The sequence below is a fragment of the Oncorhynchus masou genome, chromosome 24, assembly GCF_036934945.1.
Source record: "Oncorhynchus masou masou isolate Uvic2021 chromosome 24, UVic_Omas_1.1, whole genome shotgun sequence".
Taxonomy (NCBI): domain Eukaryota; kingdom Metazoa; phylum Chordata; class Actinopteri; order Salmoniformes; family Salmonidae; genus Oncorhynchus; species Oncorhynchus masou.
In genome coordinates this window covers 74,186,020-74,208,748 of record NC_088235.1, presented here as the reverse complement: position 1 = coordinate 74,208,748, position 22,729 = coordinate 74,186,020, and the positions used below count along the sequence as shown (strand labels likewise).

The following is a 22,729-nucleotide window of genomic DNA, read 5'->3' as shown; positions in this document are numbered from 1 at the left end:
TAGTGCAAGTTAAAAAACACCCTAACAAAACACCTAACAAAATCTTTGTAATACGAGGTTATACTTCATTTGGAATGTACTACTGCTATACAACCATGAGGACTGCCGTTGTAAACAGCTTAATGGCAGCGAGTGTACTTCAAGGCTACAGACTCATTCTCAGGGGAGTTAGTCTTATGTAATACTAATGAGACACAGTATTATGCCTTGTTTCACCAGAAAGGATACTGAATCTATATGATACTGGCTGCATATCAGGGCCTCAAACATGCGGCCTAAGACCCAAATGCGGCCTAAGAGCTGTTTTAATGCGGCCCGTGAACGTCTTAGTATATCATTAACAAAATAAGTTTAAAACCCCTTAAGAGCTACTTATTTTGAGAAAACTGACAGAAGGTGACAAATGGGTCAAGTCAATTCTTAATGTATTTTGTTCAACCTTACTTGCATACAATAGTTTAAAACATCTCCAAACTAAAAAAAACAACACAGCACAAAAGGGTGAAATAGCATGCATCAATTCTTGTTTTCATTGTTTTTTTCTAGAACATGTATGTCCCTTGTGCCCGTGTCCTAAGATTATGATTGGTTAGGGTGGGCGTTTACACTGAGCTGGTTGTGATTGGTCAACAGGCACATGGAGTGTCTGCCTCCAGCTCTACCGTTAATCCTTTGCTCAGGAGAAAAGCTTCTTGCTTTGGCTCCCTCCCTAGGAAGTTCTTGAGCATAATTTCAGCGTCCTCCGAGCCTCCGGGCTTTAGGATACAGTTTCTGTAGCCCAGCCCCACCTAGAAGAGATGGAAATGTACTTCATCAGCATCAAGCAGATGACCATTGAAGCTGACAACATTGACATTTCTGCCATAGTGAAATCATTTGGAGTTCAAAAAGGCCAGTCAGACTACATGGCACCAGTTCTGGAGGGCTGCAGGCGGTCACTGCTCACTAGCATCAAGAACCAACGACGCCTGATACCAACTACTCGATAAGAGCGGAAGGTCAGGTGTAAAAACAGCATTGTAAATAACTAGCTGTGCCAACCTTGGGGTTCATGATGCCCTCCTGCTTGAAGCGGGCGTAGAACATGTCCATGGAGTAGACCTCGCTCCAGAGGTAACCGTAGTACTGGGCATCGTAACCACCCGCCAGGTGGCCAAATGTGGCTGGCATGTTGGTTCCTATGGGCACAATGGCGAAGAAAAAAAGGATTTGTTTTTAAAAAACAGACAATAACTTAAGGAGTTGGCAAGACTGCACAAACAGATCTGGGAACAGGCTACCAAACTACAGTTGTGATAGTGCTATGGACCATTAGTTGAGGTTGTCTCTGACCTGAGGATGCAGGCACGCCCAGTATCTCCTGGCTCAGCCGGGCGTACTCCTCAGCCGGGTCCAGCCCATTCTTGGTGTGTAAGGCCTGGTCCACTTTGGCAAGGACGATCTGACGCAGGTTAAACAGACCTGCATGGGAGGGAGAGGGTTAACACAATAACACACTGAAGCATTTAAACCCAGTAGCTCTTCAGGAGTCGTGTTGGTGACCACTGCCCAATAACCTAAACACCAGCACTGGTGTAAAAGGCGTTATTAAGCTGGGTGTTCTATGAAAGAGCCAGGGTGTTGTTTCATGGTGACCCACCCGTGTTGGCCAAGCGGGACTTCATGAGTTTGTCCAGCAGGTCGTCAGGGATTGGGGCACCCGTCTTGTAGTGTTTGGACATGCGCTGCAGGGGCTCCTTCTCCCACACCCAGTTCTCCAGCATCTGGGACGGCGCCTCCACAAAGTCCCGCTCCACGTGTGTCCCGCTGAACATGGCAAAGTCCGCCTGGGAGCAGCAGAGGAGGAGAGACACATGCATCTGTTAATCCCCGCATCCTGTGGTAGAACTACTGTTAGACATCAAACTGGACAGGAAAGGGGAGGGATATATTATTTTGGTGTTCATATACAGTGCCTTGCGAAAGTATTCGGCCCCTTTACTTTCAGTGCAGCAAACTCTCTCCAGAAGTTCAGTGAGGATCTCTGAATGATCCAATCTTGACCTAAATGATTAATGATGATAAATACAATCCACCTGTGTGTAATCAAGTCTCCGTATAAATGCACCTGCACTGTGATAGTCTCAAAGGTCCGTTAAAAGCGCAGAGAGCATCATGAAGAACAAGGAACACACCAGGCAGGTCCGACATACTGTTGTGAAGAAGTTTAAAGCCGGATTTGGATACAAAAATATTTCCCAAGCTTTAAACATCCCAAGGAGCACTGTGCAAGCGATAATATTGAAATGGAAGGGGTATCAGACCACTGCAAATCTACCAAGACCTGGCCGTCCCTCTAAACTTTCAGCTCATACAAGGAGAGGACTGATCAGAGATGCGGCCAAGAGGCCCATGATCACTCTGGATGAACTGCAGAGATCTACAGCTGAGGTGGGAGACTCTGTCCATAGGACAACAATCAGTCGTATATTGCACAAATCTGGCCTTTATGGAAGAGTGGCAAGAAGAAAGCCATTTCTTAAAGATATCCATAAAAAGTGTCATTTAAAGTTTGCCACAAGCCACCTGGGAGACACACCAAACATGTGGAAGAAGGTGCTCTGGTCAGATGAAACCAAAATTGAACTTTTTGGCAACAATGCAAAACGTTATGTTTGGCGTAAAAGCAACACAGCTCATCACCCTGAACACACCATACCCACTGTCAAACATGGTGGTGGCAGCATCATGGTTTGGGCCTGCTTTTCTTCAGCAGGGACAGGGAAGATGGTTAAAATTGATGGGAAGATGGATGGAGCCAAATATAGGACCATTCTGGAAGAAAACCTGATGGAGTCTGCAAAAGGCCTGAGACTGGAACGGAGATTTGTCTTCCAACAAGACAATGATCCAAAACATAAAGCAAAATCTACAATGGAATGGTTCAAAAATAAACATATCCAAGTGTTAGACTGGCCAAGTCAAAGCCCAGACCTGAATCCAATCGAGAATCTGTGGAAAGAACTGAAAACTGCTGTTCAAATGCTCTCCATCCAACCTCACTGAGCTCGAGCTGTTTTGCAAGGAGAAATGGGAAAAAAATTCAGTCTCTCGAGGTGCAAATCTGACAGAGACATACCCCAAGCGACTTACATCTGTAATCGCAGCAAAAGGTGGCGCTACAAAGTATTAACTTAAGGAGGCTGAATAATTTTGCACGCCCAATGTTTCAGTTTTTGATTTGTTAAAAAAGTTTGAAATATCCAATAAATGTCGTTCCACTTCATGATTGTGTCCCACTTGTTGTTGATTCTTCACAAAAAAATACAGTTTTATATCTTTATGTTTGAAGCCTGAAATGTGGCAAAAGGTCGCAAAGTTCAAGGGGCCGAATACTTTCGCAAGGCACTGTAGGTTTGATTACATTTCCTATACCATATTAAATATAGATTTTGTAGTGAATGGTCATTGAAGGAGTACACTCTGCTCTCAGGTATTAAAACTGGAAAAAAGTCACTGCTTACAAACGTGTTTTAGGTTGATTTTACAGGTATTAAATAGCCAATGATGTATTGAGAGCAGGAAATATATTACCCATCACACTAAAATGCCTTTACTCAGTCAAACATTAATTTCAGTGCTTAGGAATTACACAGCAATGTATACTCTATAGTAGCAATGACACCACACACACGTATACATACACACCTGAGCGCAGAGCTGGTGCATGACGTGGCCAAACTCGTGGAAGTAGGTCTCCACCTCGTCGTGCTGCAGCAGGGAGGGGGCGTCGGCCGTGGGCTTGCTGAAGTTGGCCACCATGGCCGCCACCGCCATCTGCCGGGTCCCGTCCGACAGCAGACAGCCGGGCTGCAGGCCAAAGCAGGCCGCGTGGCCGTACTTCCCCTCGCTGGGAAGGGTTACACACAACCACCGTGACTGGCTAAACATTTTTATTTCAGTGTCTCCCCCATAATGTGGAGGAGGAAAAGGTGGACTCTTCTCTGTTTCTATTGCTGTAGACAAATTCAGAGCAATGAAATAAAGACTTTCCCCCCCAAAAAATATTAAAATCCTCATTAAAAAAAGATGGTTATATCAAAACAATCATCATACATAACTAATTGTATGCGGCCATCTTTAAAATCCTCTGCCCTTTTCAATCTCTTCCGTTTTCCTCCGACTCACCGTGGGAAGAGGTCCAGGTAGAACTGGCCCACCACCGTGCCCGTGGTGCGATCCTTGACGGAGTAGAGGGTGACGTCGTCGTGCCACACGGGGGCGCCCCCCTCCACCAGGTCAAAGGTGAGGTTCAGCAACTCCTGGTAGATGTCCAGCAGGCCCCGGGTCACAACCTCCATGGGGAAGTACTCCTTCAGCTGGTTCTGGTCCACCGCGTATTGGGTCTCCTCCACCTACAGGAGGAAGAGCAAAGGACAGATTCAATTCATCACTTCAAAACATTATCCCTTCAGGGGCAAATATAGACCACACAGCCCACTGGGTCATCTCTAACACCGCAGTGAAAAACACAGAGCTATGATTTTTATTTTAAGTGTTATATATTTTGAGTAGGGATTGATTGATGCTCAACGTTAAGTTGCAATCTTCCTACCATCATATCTAAGCTAATATGACACCAACGTCGATGAAACTTTGCAAATAAACTTGAAAGTACACAACACACTCTTGACACACACACACACACACACACACACACACACACGACCCGTTCAGCCGTTACGGAGAAACACATGCCGGACATTTCACAAAGTCGTTAGCATTAGCATAATTGCCCAAACCTAGCTCAAATTCTAGACGTCGGATTAAAACAAGACTACAGCATCCATAAAATGACCATCAGACTTGGTTTTATTTGGACGGAATAAATTGAGATGCAACCCGCTTGTACATCGTACAATTTATCACTCTCACATGTCCAATTAGAACCAACGATGTGACACCTTTTTGAAGCATTTCCAACACACACTGGGAGACAAATTCACCTTTCAGCAGTACAATAACCTAAAATACAAGACAAATATACACTGCCGAGTCGCTTACCAAGACGACATTGAGTGTTCCTGAGTGGTCTAGTTACAGTTTTGACTTAAATGTACTTGAAAATCTATGGTAAGACCTGAAAATGGCTGTCTAACAATAATCACCAACCAAAGTTACAGCGCTTGAAGAATAAATAAAAGTGCAAATTTTGTACAATCCAGGTGTGCAAAGTGACTTACCCAGGAAGACTCAAAGCTGTAAATCACTGCCAAACGGTGATTCTAACATGTGACCCCCTACTCAAGGGTGTGAATGCTTATGTAAATTAGATATTTCTGTAATCCATTTTGAATTCAGGCTGCAAAGCAACAAAATCTGGATTAAGGGGTATGAATACTTTCTGAAGGCACTGTAAATATCATGGCTGTTTTTTTTAGATATAGGCATATTGTAATTTTGTTTTATTGTAGCGTGACCATCTTACTACAATTTTTTTTTTTTTATAAATACAAACATAATATAAGCTGCATATTAAATATGACAAGAGGTAATGAACTGGCCATTGATCAGAACAGCAAATGATAAAACAGGACCATATTTTATTTATGTCAATATTGCACAGATAAGATAATGGTTAGAGAAATCAGGAAGGCAGAAAGGCTCTAAAGGCCTCTATATCTATATGAATGACACTGTCCAACACAACCTGTTGTTATGTTAAGCACCTACGGAGAAAAGAAAAGGATCCGATTGCCCCCTCAATGACATACAGTCCATTCGGAAATTATTCAGACCCCTTTTCCATATTTTGTTACAGCCTTACTCCAAACTGATTAAATTGCTTTTTCCCCCTCATCAATCTACACACCATACCCTATAATGACAAAGCAATATTTTAAAGTTTTTTTTTTTTTAACCTTATTTACATAAGTATTCAGACCCTTTGCTAAGAGACTCGAAATTGAGCTCAGGTGCATCCAGTTTCCATTGATCATCCTTGAGATGTTTCTACAACTTGATTAGAGTACACCTGTGGTGAAGTCAATTGATTGGACATACAGTGCCTTGCGAAAGTATTCGGCCCCCTGGAACTTTGCGACCTTTTGCCACATTTCAGGCTTCAAACATAAAGATATAAAACTGTATTTTTTTGTGAAGAATCAACAACAAGTGGGACACAATCATGAAGTGGAACGACATTTATTGGATATTTCAAACTTTTTTAACAAATCAAAAACTGAAAAATTGGGCGTGCAAAATTATTCAGCCCCTTTACTTTCAGTGCAGCAAACTCTCTCCAGAAGTTCAGTGAGGATCTCTGAATGATCCAATGTTGACCTAAATGACTAATGATGATAAATACAATCCACCTGTGTGTAATCAAGTCTCCGTATAAATGCACCTGCAATGTGATAGTCTCAGAGGTCCGTTAAAAGCGCAGAGAGCATCATGAAGAACAAGGAACACACCAGGCAGGTCCGAGATACTGTTGTGAAGAAGTTTAAAGTCGGATTTGGATACAAAAATATTTCCCAAGCTTTAAACATCCCAAGGAGCACTGTGCAAGCGATAATATTGAAATGGAAGGAGTATCAGACCACTGCAAATCTACCAAGACCTGGCCGTCCCTCTAAACTTTCAGCTCATACAAGGAGAAGACTGATCAGAGATGCAGCCAAGAGGCCCATGATCACTCTGGATGAACTGCAGAGATCTACAGCTGAGGTGGGAGACTCTGTCCATAGGACAACAATCAGTCGTATATTGCACAAATCTGCCTTTATGGAAGAGTGGCAAGAAGAAAGCCATTTCTTAAAGATATCCATAAAAAGTGTTGTTTAAAGTTTGCCACAAGCCACCTGGGAGACACACCAAACATGTGGAAGAAAGTGCTCTGGTCAGATGAAACCAAAATTGAACTTTTTGGCAACAATGCAAAACGTTATGTTTGGCATAAAAGCAACACAGCTCATCACCCTGAACACATCATACCCACTGTCAAATATGGTGGTGGCAGCATCATGGTTTGGGCCTGCTTTTCTTCAGCAGGGACAGGGAATATGGTTAAAATTGATGGGAAGATGGATGGAGCCAAATACAGGACCATTCTGGAATAAAACCTGATGGAGTCTGCAAAAGACCTGAGACTGGGACGGAGATTTGTCTTCCAACAAGACAATGATCCAAAACATAAAGCAAAATCTACAATGGAATGGTTCAAAAATAAACATATCCAGGTGTTAGAATGGCCAAGTCAAAGTCCAGACCTGAATTCAATCGAGAATCTGTGGAAAGAACTGAAAACTGCTGTTCACAAATGCTCTCCATCCAACCTCACTGAGCTCGAGCTGTTTTGCAAGGAGGAATGGGAAAACACTTCAGTCTCTCGATGTGTAAAAATGATAGACATACCCCAAGCGACTTACAGCTGTAATCGCAGCAAAAGGTGGCGCTACAAAGTATTAACTTAAGGGGGCTGACTAATTTTGCACGCCCAATTTTTCAGTTTTTGATTTGTTAAAAAAGTTTGAAATATCCAATAAATGTCGTTCCACTTCATGATTGTGTCCCACTTGTTGTTGATTCTTCACAAAAAAAATACAGTTTTATATCTTTATGTTTGAAGCCTGAAATGTGGCAAAAGGTCGCAAAGTTCAAGGGGGCCGAATACTTTCGCAAGGCACTGAAGTAGGCGTCAAAGCTGCGTGATGGAAAACCTTGGTAGTGCATTGGTGGAGTAGGCATTGTGGTGCTTGTGAACTTCCTTTCTTTTTTGGGCTTCAGACCAATCCCTGCTTCTCACATTAAACTGTTTTGTGTTTTTAATAAATATAGGCTTTGCACATACTGGTATAGCAATTATGTAATACAACAGCATAATAACCTTTGCAATCTGCAACTCTGACATCCCCCCAAGCCAATGTATTTATGGGTGTTAAAAAAAATAATACTGTTGGGTCCCCAGAAAAACAGAGCTGCAGACATTTGTCGTTTTTACCTATGGCCTACCTGGGTCATGAAGTAACGTGTGTCCCAGGCGTATAACTCGCCTTTGAAGGGCAGGCCCCTCTTCTGGCACTCCTCCTTCTTCAGCTTGAGGATGACATGGCGCTCCTCCTCCCCCAGGGGCTTCAGCTTACGGGCCAGTTCCTCTGGAGAAAAGGAAGATGACCTTATTGTCAAATGTACCCAAAGGAAATGTGTCTTCTGCTTTATGCCAATCCCTCCCAAACACAGAGAGACACAAACACACACACATTGGAGCAGAGACGTGAGGGGTGGAAACTGTGTGTGTGTGTAAGGTTTTTTGTCTGGATCAAAATGGACATTAGGTTGCATGCGGAGGGCATAGCAGTGTGTGGTCAATGGCAGTCACCGACTGAATATTTTAGAGGCCTATTGGCCGCAGAGACAAAATGTTGCTGGAATACTTCAGAGATTTTGGCAATGAGGCCCTTTATCTATTTCCCGAGTCAGATGAACACGTAGACACCATGTTTATGTCTCTGCATGCAGTTTGTGGCATTGATATGAGTCAAACATTTATTCTAGTGTCAAAATGGAATACAAACTGGAAGTAGGATAACTGGTCATAAAGTAAGTCTCCTCCAAAACAGAGTTTTGTAAGTGCGTTCGTCACAACTTACTTGAGGGTTGGGTATTAATTACTTAGATGTCCACTTTTGCCAATGATGCCCAATTGAGACAATGCGTTGTGGTCAGCACCCAGCTGCCATGTGGAATTACTGGACAACGTTGTCAAGTCTGTATATGGGTGCAACGCACGCACATTTCAGTCACCAAAAAGAAGTGAAAATTGGCTCCCATTAAATTGGTGCAAACTACCAATGCATTTAAACAATACGGCCAGGAATGGATTATATCTGTTGAAATGCTTTGGAAGTTTGCTAGCTAAGTACAAGATAGCTGGTACTACCTGGCTCGTAGCTACCTTTGGCTGTACAACATAATGCTAGCGAGCCAGGGTTCATTTGCTAAATTACTTCGCTACTATGGCCTATTTATTGCTTTACCTCCTCACACCATTTGTACACACTGTATATACACATACCCATAACATGAGTGTAGAGTTATACTCCACACACAATTTATTTTTATTTGCTAGGTACACTATATATACACAAAAGTATGTGGACATCCCTTCAAATTAGAGGATTCGGCTATTTCAGCTACACCTGTTGCTGACAGGTGTGTAAAATCGAGCACACAACCATGCAATCTCCGTAGACAAACATTGGCAGTAGAATGGCCTTACTGAAGAGCTGAGTGACTTGCAACATAGCAGTCATAGGATTCCACCTTTCCAACCAGTCCATTCATCAAATGCCTGCCCTGCTAGAGCTGCCCAAGGTCAACTGTAAGTGCTGTTATTGTGAAGTGGAAACGTCTAGGAGCAACAACAGCTCAGCTGCTAAGTGGTAGGCCACACAAACTAAAAGAACGGGACCAGAGAGTGCTGAAGCATGTAAAAATAGTATCTCCTCGATTGCAACACTCTCTACAGAGTTCCAAACTGCCTTTGGAAGCAACGTCAACACAATAACTGTTAGTCGGGAGCTCCATGAAATGGGTTTCCATGGCCGAACAGCCGCACACAAGCCTAAGATCAACATGCGCAATGCCAAGCGTCGGCTGGAGTGATGTTAAGCTTGCCGCCATTGGACTCTGGAAATGGGTTCTCTGGAGTGATGAATCATGCTTCACCATCTGACAGTCTGATGGACTAATATGAGTTTGACGGATGCCAGAAGAACGCTACCTGCACCAATGCATAGTGCCAACTGTAAAGTTTGGTGGAGAAGGAATAATGGTCTGGGGCTGTTTTTTTATGGTTCAGGCTAGGTCCCTTAATTCCAATGAAGGGAAATCTTAAAGCTACAGCATACAATGACATTCTAGACCATACTGCGCTTCCAACTTTGTGGCAAAAGTTTAGGGAAGGCCCTTTCCTGTTCCAGCATGACAATGCTCACGTACACAAAGCGAGGTCCATACAGAAATGGTTGTTCAAGATCGGTCCGAAAGAACTTGACTTGCCTGCACAGAGCCCTGACCTCAACTCTACCGAACACCTTTGAGATGAATTGGAACGCCGACTACGAGCCAGGTCTAATTGCCCAACATTAGTGCCCGACCTCACTAATGCTCTTATGGCTGAATAGAAGCAAGTCACCGCAGCAATGTCACCGCCTTCCCAGAAGAGTGGTGGCTGTTATAGCAGCAAAGGGGGGGAACAACTCCATAATAATGTCCATGATTTTGGAATGAGATGTTTGACGTGCACGTGTCCACATAGTGTATGTGTAGGCATACCGTCTTCATAAGCACATCAATATGATATTTACAGCATAAAAAGTTTTTATAATGTATCTACACTCAAGCTGGGTGATGTTTCCACGTGTCCACACATGCAGCCTAGGGATATTAGTCATTCTGGGAATTGTCCCCCGGGAAAGATCTAACAGCGGACATAAGGAGAATAGAGGCGAGACAAAACTAGCCAGTTATAGATTACTGTGTTGTAGGACAGCTGAGCTGACTCCGGACAGGTCATTCAACTCGCAGTTGATACTATTTCCATGGTAACAAGTCTTTACATGACACAATGAAATTTTGAAACTAAGTTGCAAGCTACTTTTGTTGCAAGGTGTTGTAGAACTAGTGCCTTATGAAACACATTCCAGGCACTGGCTCTTGCTATCAACGCCATAACTGATTTGACAGAGAAATCAGCTAGCCAGCTGCTGTCAGCTTAGCTAAACACAAGGTCAGTGAAGGCTTTAGTCAACACATAGAACTGAATTAGCAGAACATCTTGAGATGGCGAGTCAGTCAGGAGGAGAGAAGTCCTCATCTTCAAATGAAATGGCAAAGACATGAAACACACACATCAAACCACGCCCCCAAGGCAACTCTTGATTGGCTTCAGTCATGGCCGCTAAGCATTTCTTAATGACCAAGCTTCAAAATGAGTCCAAATCAGGAAGCTCAGTTGCTCTTTAAAGCTAATTCCCTGCAATTCTACACATTTTGCCATGGGGATGATAGAATATATTGCCGTTTTAAAGCTAATTTCCTGCAATTCTACACTTTTTGTCATGGCTTAGGCTGTGTTCTTATGCTATCGGAGTGACTCAAACATAACAAAAAAAATGGGGGCCCCATGCCATGACAAAAATACCCCTGAATGTACCATTTTGCTGATTGTTAGTTTCAGATAGTTGTACCCCATCTCGATCAGTAACACCCACCTAGGAAGCCGGCCACCTTCTTGCCAGACTTGGCCATGTTCATCTCCAGGACAAAGTCAGCGTGGGTGGTGAAACCCAGCAGGGAGCTCTTCTGGGCTCTCAACTGCACTAACTCCTTCAGGATGGCAGAGTTCTTCTACACCAGGGTAAAAGACAGAGGGTGAGGGCTGAAATTCATTCCAGGGGACCATTTTAAGTAACTTTACAGGTTATCATCCTTGGTGCTCAGAGAAAAAAAACACAACTGTTGACTATTATCAATTTTGGCCGACATAAACGTTCATTTCGGGCAGCAGTTAAGACTTTCTTTGAGTTTCTCAGGGGCTCAGCGATTTTCTCTAGTCAACGCTCTCCCAGTACAGGATAGTATCTTGGTCTCACACAAAACAGACAACGGCTCACCTCTTTGCACCGAGAGTTGAAGGCCTCCTCCAGCTTCTTGCGGGTCTCGGGGATGAAGCACTTCTTCATGGTGGGGAAGTAGTGGGGGTACTTGAGGGTGATTTTCAGCTTGTCCCCGTCCTTCTCCAGCGAGCTCAGGAAGTCCTCAGGGAGACCGCCTAAAGTGCATCGTCAGACATGTCACAAGTCCTACTTATGGATTTACTTTCAATGTTAGTGATTTTTGGTTCTTCTTTTTTTTTAAGCAATCAAATTAGAAACCTGAAAACACATTAGATATTTCATATAGCTAAGAATGAAACGTTGAAATTCTACAACAGTTTCCATAAGTGTCCTTCCCCTTAATGTTGCGGAATCAGTTAAGGTCGAACAACACAGCAACTGTTGTAGGAAGTTAGTTTTTTTGCATCCTTTTGATGGTGACTACTACAAGAGAACAGGGACGGGTTCGATAGGAGCCTGGGAGCTTATAGCTTGTAAAGAGCCAGGTTGGGATGAATTTCACTTCAGGACACTGACTCAATTCAGTAGATAATATACTGAAATTCAAATTCAGAGGGCCATCTATTTTTAATGAAGATATTTTAACAAATTGGAATTGATACCAATACTATTAAGTAATATTTAGTTACTATTAATGGATAGTACACGTTACTGCCATTAGTGGATAGTACCCATTATTTCTATGAGCAAAGGTCCAACAACAGAAATGGGGTCTCAGAACAGGCCACGTGAACATGGTCTCACCCAGCTCCTCTCTGGTGAAAGTCAGACTAGTGGTGTCTTCGTTCAGGTGCTTGTTGAAGTCAATGCACAGGTTGCTCAGTTTCTTCTTGATCCTCTTGACTTCCTGTTTGGATTAGATAGATAAAGTCAATAAGTTGACAACAATGAACCTACTGTAGATCCTACTGTAGAGTATAACACGAGTCATTCCACCTCAAAAAGCACAAGAAAGAAGATTGACACCCACCATCTCAGATTGTTCTGAAATCATTTGTTGGGAACAGATAAGATTAGCATTCCTGAAACATTGTTTCAAGATGATTTGAACTGTGAGAAATCAAGCTTAATCGACTGCACCCAAAATTGGCCATTTCAATTTATAGGATTCATATACTATTCAATAAATATAGTATATGAAACCTCTTAATGGTTAAGATGTCATCCAAAACCTACGGACCACCCCAAAGGCAAGTATACAGTATTCATTTTGTATGTTTGACAAGTAGTATGAAGCTGCGGCTTACATTATTCTTTATTCATTCTATGTAATGTATTCAGTGAATTTGGTGGATTTTCCCCCACTGTTCAGAAAAATTAGCCATTGAAGTCACTTGCATCCCCCCCATAAATTAGAGTGAAAATACCAGATATTTCTCACTAGATGCCGCTGTTCCTGCTGTTACTGCCACACACTTTTATCCATGTTGCTGGTCTCTTGTGTTTCTTAAATGGATCACAAAAATGCTCGTGCAACTTTGGGTAGACAATCAATCGTTTTTGCTCATGGTGAAAATAAATAGTGTGGTCATCCTCACAAACCAAGGCAGTCCTCAATGAAAGCAATTCAGTTCGTCTCTTAGCAACCCAACTCCTCACAAATAATCCAACAAATGGCAGCTCTCTGAGAGGGTTATCCCTATGGTGTAATTCTCATATGAAGATTTTTCCTACAAATCCAAAAATGTGATGGAGAAATGGGCTCGTGACTAAAATGTTGTGACATCCCTAATAAAATTATAAACCATTACATAGCAGTCTTTTGTTTTTCAATAAAAATGGTTAGAAAACATTTCTATGTTGTTTGACTAGTGACATTTAACATTAAACCCAACCCAATACCATTACAAAACAATATACAGTGTGTATTTGGGACTTTTCCCATTAGAAACTATAACATTGAAAGCATAAGAACTGCTGTTAGTTTGCTTGTTCACCAGGAATGTTGAATCCAGACATTTTTGGAAGGGAATAAACTAAACATACATTGGCTGTTTCCTGGACACAGGTTAAGCCTAAGAGGTGTGTGTTTGAGATGCTTTCATTGAGGACTGGCTTGAATTGTATGGATGACCAAACCTTTTTTTCATCATGTGCAAAAGCTATTAGTTTTCGACCCAAATTTGCAAAAGGGTCCATTTAATAAACACAAGAAATCAGCTATATGGATAAAAGGGTGTGGCAGTAACAGCAGGAACAGCTGCATCCATGGTCAAAAGTGGTACTTTCACATTCATTTATGGGGGAAAAAATACGACTTCAAAATGGCTCATTTCTCTGACCAGGGGGGAAAAACGTCACCGACTTCACTGAGAATACATTACATAGTATGAATAAACAATACACCAAGCTGCAGTTTCATACTACCTGTCAAACATAGAGAACTGATACTGTATACTGGCCATTGGGGGGGCGGGGGTGTTCCGTGGGTGGCTTTTGACCATTTATTTGGATTCCTCGCATCACTGTTAATCCCCGAGGTCGAAGTCCACGCCCCAAGGTAATCTAAATAGCATACTACAGAAATCCCCATAATTGTCTGTCAGTTTAAGAGCTATCAGGTTGTTTTGCATTGGATGCGTCTCAATCCACAGCATCCACCTATATCGCACTTCCGCATCTGCAGTGAAAGGTGACAGAGCTAGAGCAGTGCTTGTCAGTCCATGAGACATCCCGAAAATCGGCCATCACAAAATCGTCTGAACGGTTTGGCCTGAAAACTATTATGACCCCTCTATGGACGGGGGTGTTCTCTGTTTTGCTCTATGACCTCCACAAGTCAGTACAGCCGATCTGCCTACTTCTGTCTGTAGCGTCTGAACACAAGTCACAAGTCTTATCTGAAGGTCAGCCGGTACCAGTTGCAAAAAAATGTGGAAGTATATATGGAGACTTTTTAGGGCCAAAAATGAGTTAAACACAAACAATTATTTTAAATATTTTTGTGGATACTTCAAAGAGTCTTAAAATTCTAAATCAAACAGCTAAATGACCCTATGAATTGAAAAGGCCAATTTGGGTTCATTTCTCAGAGATACCATTTGAAATTAAATGGAACGATCCACTTGGAAATGAGCGTGGCCGTAAAATCCATCAAGGTCACTTCCTTTGAAAACGGTCAAGTCTCTTACATCCTGTGTTTCTTTGGGCAGGTGGAGACCATTCCTTTGGCCCAGCTTGATCAGCCTCTCCATGTACCTCTTGGATTCCCGAGTAAGCGTGTCACCGTCAACCTTGCGCTGTGAGAGGTTAAAAGCAGAACTCAGTCAATGAGAATGATACTCCACGCAACCTTTACATAGCCATGGGATAATTCTGTAGACAACATGAGGCAAGAGCATGTTTATTTTACCTTTATTTAACTAGGCAAGTCCGTTAAGAACAAATGTAAAAACATACAGGCTATAGAGATCTTCCTAGGTACAGCTCAATAGGTCAAAGTGGATCACCTTTTCCTCTCCTTTATTAATACTGATATAATGAAGTGGGAAGATGAAAGCACATCCACTGCGTGCATTTTCAGATCAGTGTAGATGAAGAATAAGGAGATGAGGATGAAGCAACTACAGACTATTGACATCTTATCTACGGACTATTGGGACCTTCCATATTGATCTCACACAGCCCTCCTCACCTCCAGTGCCACGATCCTCTGGTAGACGTCCTCCCTCATGCTCATCTCCACATCAAACTCCGACAGCTTCTTGTCGGCGTCGGTGCTGGCCGTGCGCACCTCCTTGGAGGAGGACACATGCTGGGGAAGTCCAGCATGTTGCGGTCAACTGGAATAACACGTCAAAATGTAAAAGTGAGCAGTTATTATGAGTGTCATTTTCATTGTACGTGATGCTATGTATCATGAGGATTATATGTCATGCTTTTTCAGTGGTCAAAGTGCTTTCATACTGAAATGGGGGGGGGGGACTCAATCCATTACCAATGTGTAGCACGCACCAACAGTTTATAAAACCAGTCTAAACTGACCATTGTCAGCTTGAAACATAGGCTTCGGTTTTGTAGATTATTTCATCACTACGCACAGTCTTAACAAAAGGCCTTATGAAAAGCAGTAAAGCGATGATAAAAACAAGTTCTTTTGGATTAGGTCATTTGGTGCCTTGAGTCTATAAAAGGCTACAACTGACTGATTTAACATGTAGAGTCCAGTGTCCACTGCCTATTGTAGGGAGCATTGGCTTGTCAGCTAGTTTTTATGTAAAAAGTGCTGATTTGTCTATACCATTGCATACCTTTTTCGTGCCAACTCAGACATTTTCCCAATTGCTTTCAAGGCCAGTGGAGTAGATGCTAGTTGTGGTTGCTATGGACTGAACCCGCTACACATCATAACCTATTCATTTCAATCCACTGTGGTCATACAGGAAAGGGTTTGAAGAAATAATGCCATTTTGGAGTCACACCCACCTGTGTACTCCACCTCCACATCAGCGAGAGCCTTCAGGGTGTTCTCATAGGAAACACTGGCCAGGTCCAGAGCCCCGACACAGTCATATACCTTTTTGGTCTTGGCAATAACCTCATCCGAGAGCTGATTGATTTGCTCTGGGGTCAGTTCCCAGCGCAGGCGGTTGTCAGCACAGACTGGCGCACCAGTGCCAGATGCCAACTCTTCTGTTGGGTGAAAGAAAGGTTGGACATGAGTTGGATGGTTCGTCTTGGAAAAGGCCTACTTCTAAAGCGTATGAGGAAATGTTTTGTTTCACTATGCAGGGGATGAGTCATGTTATTCAATGGCATGTGGTATGAACTAGGTAGAGTTTCAGTATTGTTCATGTGATTCGAAGATACTGCGGCAGGTGTACTATCAGAAGTACAGTCGTGGCAGAAAGTTTTGAGAATGACACAAATAATACATTTTCACAAAGTTTGCTGCTTCAGTGTCTTTAGATATTAGATGTTACTATAGAATAGTGAAGTATAATTACAAGCATTTCATAAGTGTCAAAGGCTTTTATTGACAATTACATGAAGTTGATGCAAAGTCAATATTTTTCAGTTGACCCTTCTTTTTCAAGACCTCTGGAATCCACCATGGCATCCACCATCTGCATAATTAATGCTTGGAGTTTGTCAGAATGTGTGGTTTTTTGTTTGTCCACCTGCCTCTTGAGGATTGACCATATGTTCTCAATGGGATTAAGGTCTGGGGAGTTTCCTGGCCATCGACCCAAAGTATCAATGTTTTGTTCCCCGAGCCACTTAGATATCACTTTTGCCATGTAGCAAGGAGCTCCATCATGCTGGAAAAGGCATTGTTTGTCACCAAACTGTTCCTGGATGGTTGGGAGAAGTTTCTCTCTGAGGATGTGGCTGTGTTCTTAGGCAAAATTGTGAGTGAGCCCACTCCCTTGGCTGAGAAGCAACCCCACACATGAACGGTCTCAGGATGCTTTACTGTTGGAATGACACAGGACTGATGGTAGAGCTCACCTTGTCTTCTCCGGACAAGCCTTTTTTCCGGATGCCCCAAACAATCGGAAAGGGGATTCATCATAGAAAATGACTTTACCTCAGTCCTCAGCAGTCCAATCCCTGTACATTTTGCAGAATATCAGTCTGTCCCTGATGTTTTTCCTGGAGAGAAGTGGCTTCTTTGCTGCCCTTCTTGACACCAGTCCATCCTCCAAAAGTCTTTGCCTCACTGTGAGTGCAGATGCACTCACACCTGCCTACTGCCATTCCTGAGAAAGCTCTGTACTGGTGGTGCCCCGAGCTCGCAGCTGAATCAACTTTAGGAGACGGTCCTGGCACTTGCTGCACTTTCTTGGGCACCTTGAAGCCTTCTTCACAACAATTGAACCGCTCTCCTTGAAGTTCTTGATGATCTGATAAATTGTTGATTTAGGTGCAATCTTACTGGCAGCAATATCCTTGCCTGTGAAGCTCTTTTTGTGCAACGCAATGATGACGGCACGTGTTTCCTTGCAGGTAACCATGGTTGACAGAGGAAGAACAATGATTTCAAGCATCACCCTCCTTTTGAGGCTTCCAGTCTGTTATTCGAACTCAATCAGCATGACAGAGTGATCTCCAGCCTTGTCCTCGTCAACACTCACACCGGTGTTACCGAGAGAATCACTGACATGATGTCAGCTGGTCCTTTGGTGTCAGGGCTGAAATGCAGGGGAAATATTTTTGGGGGATTCAGTTCATTTGCAATTAATTGCAATTCATCTGATCACTCTTCATAACATTCTGGAGTATATGCAAATTGCCATCATACAAACTGAGGCAGCAGACTTTGTAAAAAATGAATATTTGTGTCATTCTGAAAACTTTTGGCCACGACTGTACAGAGCCATTCCACTCGTGGTGCTGTTGCACCCAATTGAAACCTCGTCTTGCCAGTTATAGCTTTCAGCTTGCTCGTGTACAGTTGAAATTCTGTGTTACCTGTTGGGTAATTATATTCTGTTGCATCCTGTGGTGGATTCAAGGACGTCCCAGGGACTCATCTGGACTAAGTTAAATGGTGAGTTCTCACTCTGTTGTTCGAAAGACCTCTTTGGTACAGCCTCTCCCATAGTTCGTTTGGCTACCCATTACGAAAACAGAAGGGAACGTTGGGTTATGAATGTAACCTTGGTTCCCTCAGAAGAATAACAGGTCGCCAATCTTTCATGTTGCTCCTCCACCTCTGTGGGGTTTGAGTGAAGTAATGGACAGTGTGTCACACCACGCCTTTTATAGTAACAGGTCACGTGGGTACAGTAAGGGTGTGGCGTGACTGTAAACATCTTTGATATTAAGCATCTCAAACACATCGCGTGAATGGGAAGGAGTTCCCATAGGTCGTCAGGCGACCCGTTACTCTACTCAGAGAACCAAGGTTACATCTTTAACCCAAAGTTTTGTACCAATGATTTTGTCACAAGTGGCTGAGATGTGCAGGACTTAAAATGTAGAGTTAATGAAATGGCACAGGAAAATTTGAGGCAGTCTCTATAAAGGTTGCTGGCCACACAACAATAAATGGATTTGACAGTCAAACTATCACTTAAAGATGCACTATGCAGTAATTGCTCTGCCATTTCCTGGTTGTTCAAATTCTAATAGTTCGCCTGATTTCAGATTGTGACAAATCAAGCTAGTGTAGAGAATCAATGTACCATCTAAACCACTGTAAAATATATTTTCAATAACCAAAAATATAATATATTCAGCTGTTTGAAGCTGGTGAACAAAACCTTAAGTAAAAGAAGCAAAAACAAAACTTAAGATAGGAATAGTGCACATAGAAACAGATCTACCTCTTCTTAGACTTGCTTTAAATGAGAAGGAAACCTAAACATACATTTTAGAGGTTGACCGATTATGATTTTTCAACGCCGATACCGATTATTTGAGGACCAAAAAAGCTGATGCCGATTAATCGGCCGATTTAAATAAAAAAAAAGATTTGTAATAATGACAATTAAAATAAGCTCATTCAGTATTGTTGTACCTTAATATAATACATCAATAAAATGTATTTAGCCTCAAATAAAATGAAACATGTCCAATTTGGTTTAAATAATGCAAAAACAAAAAGTGTTGGAGAAGAAAGTAAAAGTGCATTATGTGCCATGTAAAAAAGCTAACGTTTAAGTTCCTTGCTCAGAACATGAGAACATATGAAAACTTTTAACAGGAGTCTTCAATATTCCCAGGAAAGAATTTTTAGGTTGTAGGAATTATAGGACAATTTCTCTCTATACGATTTGTATTTCATATACCTTTGACTATTGGATGTTCATATAGGCACTTTAGTATTGCCAGTGTAACAGTATAGCTTCTGTCCCTCTCCTCGCCCCTACCTGGGCTCGAACCAGGAACACATCGACAACAGCCACCCTCGAAGCAGCGTTACCCATCGCTCCACAAAAGCTGCGGCCCTTGCAGAGCAAGGGGAACAACCACTCCAAGTCTCAGAGCGAGTGACGTTTAAAACGCTATTAGTGCGCACCCCGCTAACTAGCTAGCCATTTAACATCGGTTACACCAGCCTAATCTCGGGAGTTGATAGATTTGAAGTCATAAACAGCTCAATGCTTGAAGCACAACGAAGAGCTGCTGGCAAAACGCACGAAAGTGCTGTTTGAATGAATTCTGTATTTTATCAAACGGGTGGCATCCATAAGTCATAATTACATAAAATTCTGGCAAATTAGGTGGCCCAAACTGTTCCATATACACTGACTCTGCGTGCAATGAACGCAAGAGAAGTGACACAATTTCACCTGGTTAATATTGCCTGCTAACCTGGATTTATTTTATCAAAATATGCATGTTTAAAAATATATACTTGTGTATTAATTTTAAGAAAGGCATTGATGTTTTATGGTTAGGTACATATTGGAGTAAGACAGCCATTTTTCGTGAATACGCACCGCATCGATTATATGCAACGCAGGACACTAGATAAACTAGTAATATCATCAACCATGTTCAGTTAACTAGTGATTATTATTGATTGTTTTTTTATAAGATAAGTTTAATGCTAGCTAGCAACTTACCTTGGCTTCTTACTGCATTTGCGTAACAGCCAGTCTCCTCATGGAGTGCAATGTAATCAGGTGGTTAGAGCGTTGGACTGTTTAACTGTAAGGATGCAAGATTGAATCCCCGAGCCAACAAGGTAAAAATCTGTAATTCTGTCCCTGAACAAGGCAGTTAACCCACCATTCCTAGGCCGTCATTGAAAATAAGAATGTGTTCTTAACTGACTTGCCTAGTTGAATAAAGGATAAATAAAGGTGTGTGTAAAAAAAAATTTAAACGGCCAAATCGGTGTCCAAAAATTGAAAATTGAAATTGGCCCTAATTAAAATCGGTCGACCTCTAATACATTTCTATGTGAATTTGGTAGGGTCACCCAAAAAGCTTCATATTGCAGCTTCAAATAGCAGCCAACCATTGTCACTGTTGATATACTATGCCACGTCATGATTGGTTTAAGTTTACTAACAGACAAAGTTATTCTTAGAGCAGGCCACCCGGCCAAACTGAACAATCGTGGGAGAAGGGCCTTGGTCAGAGGTGACCAAGAACCCGATGGTCACTCTGACAGAGCTCCAGAGTCCCTCTGTGGAGATGGGAGAATCTTCCAGAAGTACAACTATCTCTGCAGCACTCCACCAATCAGGTATTTATGGTAGCCACTCCTCAGTAAAAAGGCACATGACAACCCGCTTGGAGTTTGTCAAAAGGGACCTGACTATCAGACCATGAGAAACAAGATTCTCTGGTCTGATGAAACCAAGATTGAACTTTTTGGCCTCAATGCCAAGCGTCACGTCTGGAGGAAACCTGGCACCATCCCTACGGTGAAGCAAGGTGGTGGCAGCATCATCCTGTGGGGATGTTTTTCAGCGGCAGGGACTAGGAGACCAGTCAGGATTGAGGGAAAGATGAACGAAGCAAAGTACAGAGAGATTCTTGATGAAAACCTGCTCAGGACCTCAGACTGGGGCGAAACTTCATCTTCCAACAGGACAACGACCATAAGCACACAGCCAAGACAATGTAGGAGTGGCTTCTGGACAAGTTTTTGAATGTCCTTGAGTGGCCCAGCCAGAGCCTGACTTGAACCTGATCAAACATCTCTGGAAAGACCTGAAAATAGCTGTGCAAAAACGCTTCCCATTCAACCTGATGGAGCTTGAGAGGATCTGCAGAGAAGGATGGGAGAAACTCCCCAAATACAGGTGTGCCAAGCTTGTAGCGTCATACCCAAGAATACTTGAGGCTGTAATCACTCCCAAAGGTTCTTTAAGAAAGTACTGATTAAAGGGTCTTAATACTTATGTAAATTGGATATTTCAGGGGGTTTTAAATTATAAATTAGCAAACATTTCGAAAAAAAAACAGTTTATTTTTTTAATTCTGGGGTATTGTGTGTAGATTGAGGTAAAAACAAAATCAATACAATTAAATACATTTTAGAATAAGGCTAAGGTAACAAAATATGGAATAAGTCAAGGGGTCGGAATACTTTCTGAAGGCACTGTAAGTGATTCATTGCCACTTGTTAAAACGAGTTTTAGTGCTTGTGCCGATTATAAGGGTCTCCTCAAAAAATGTTTTTTTTTTACAAGTAATACTATTGTTGCACATGTATGAGCAGATAAACATAACATTTGCTATGTTTTCATTATAATCACGAAATGTTTCAGCATATTGGTTAGGACGCCGTTAACTGTTTTGACATTGGACTATTTATCAAAATGTCTTGTCAACAGGAAGCGTCAACAGGAAGCAGCAACGGAATAATTTGGGTTCTTTCTGTTTTAGTCATATAAAATTGAACTTTCAACCTTAATTTCCAATGGTAACTGCAACTCCAAAAACGTGCTGCGGATTGGTTTATTTTGATGATATACCAGAAATCACCAAAAAGGGTTTGCCCTGCCTTCTAATGGCACATATAATTAAACATAATGTTCAAATGTGAGTCGTTTGAAGACTCACGCAGTTCCTCTCTGCTTACCCCATGTCAAAATAGAAGTCCCCCACAGCACAAGTGCTTGCTTTTTTGTGCAGGTATAACGCACGTTCAGGACTTTTATTTTGACAGTGAGCGGGAAAGGAAGTGAGTCTACAACAGACCCACGTTTGGAAAGTCTGATTTATGTTTTATTATACGTTTATGTCAATACCCCCCGGCCCAGCATAAGAACCAACCCTATAGACAATCGACAAAGTTGAACTTTACTTATATTTGACATCTGCCTTCCGGCGGACTATTCCGTTATTTTGTCAACTAATTCCTAGTAAAACTAGTGTGTAACGTTAAATACTAGCTAACGTTGCTACAAAGCAGGTAGCTAACGTTAATAGCTAGGTAGCATCCAGAAAGCCAAGCACAGACGTATTAATATGCATAACTTTGAGTTTGTATTCATTTGGCAATGAAGTGTTAGGAAAGACTAACATGGATTCATTTCGTACTCACCTGTCGGTGCCATCTTCCAGAAAACCAAGTACCAACGTTTTCAGAGCGCTTTGCAGTCTGTGTTTGCAGATAAAGCGACTGTAGTGCGGGCATGCTTCAGCTACGTAGTGATGAC

At 42.2% G+C, this 22,729-nt stretch overlaps 1 protein-coding gene and 1 non-coding gene across 2 annotated transcripts; both read right to left on the bottom strand.

The window, feature by feature from the left end:
* Window positions 1–408: 408 nt before the first annotated feature.
* On the bottom strand, window positions 409–22,728 carry LOC135512623 (thimet oligopeptidase-like). Its single transcript, XM_064934839.1, is given in 15 exon segments — window positions 409–788; window positions 1,042–1,178; window positions 1,333–1,461; window positions 1,640–1,826; window positions 3,688–3,889; window positions 4,168–4,394; window positions 7,993–8,135; window positions 11,256–11,391; window positions 11,658–11,815; window positions 12,405–12,507; window positions 14,792–14,899; window positions 15,295–15,416; window positions 15,419–15,442; window positions 16,086–16,292; window positions 22,615–22,728. Coding segments are annotated over 15 exon segments (2,058 nt in total). The 5' UTR covers window positions 22,628–22,728; the 3' UTR covers window positions 409–626.
* Window positions 11,985–12,120, bottom strand: LOC135513412 (small nucleolar RNA SNORA16B/SNORA16A family). Its single transcript, XR_010451533.1, has one exon. It is a non-coding gene; the product is annotated as a small nucleolar RNA SNORA16B/SNORA16A family (small nucleolar RNA).
* Window position 22,729: the final 1 nt, after the last annotated feature.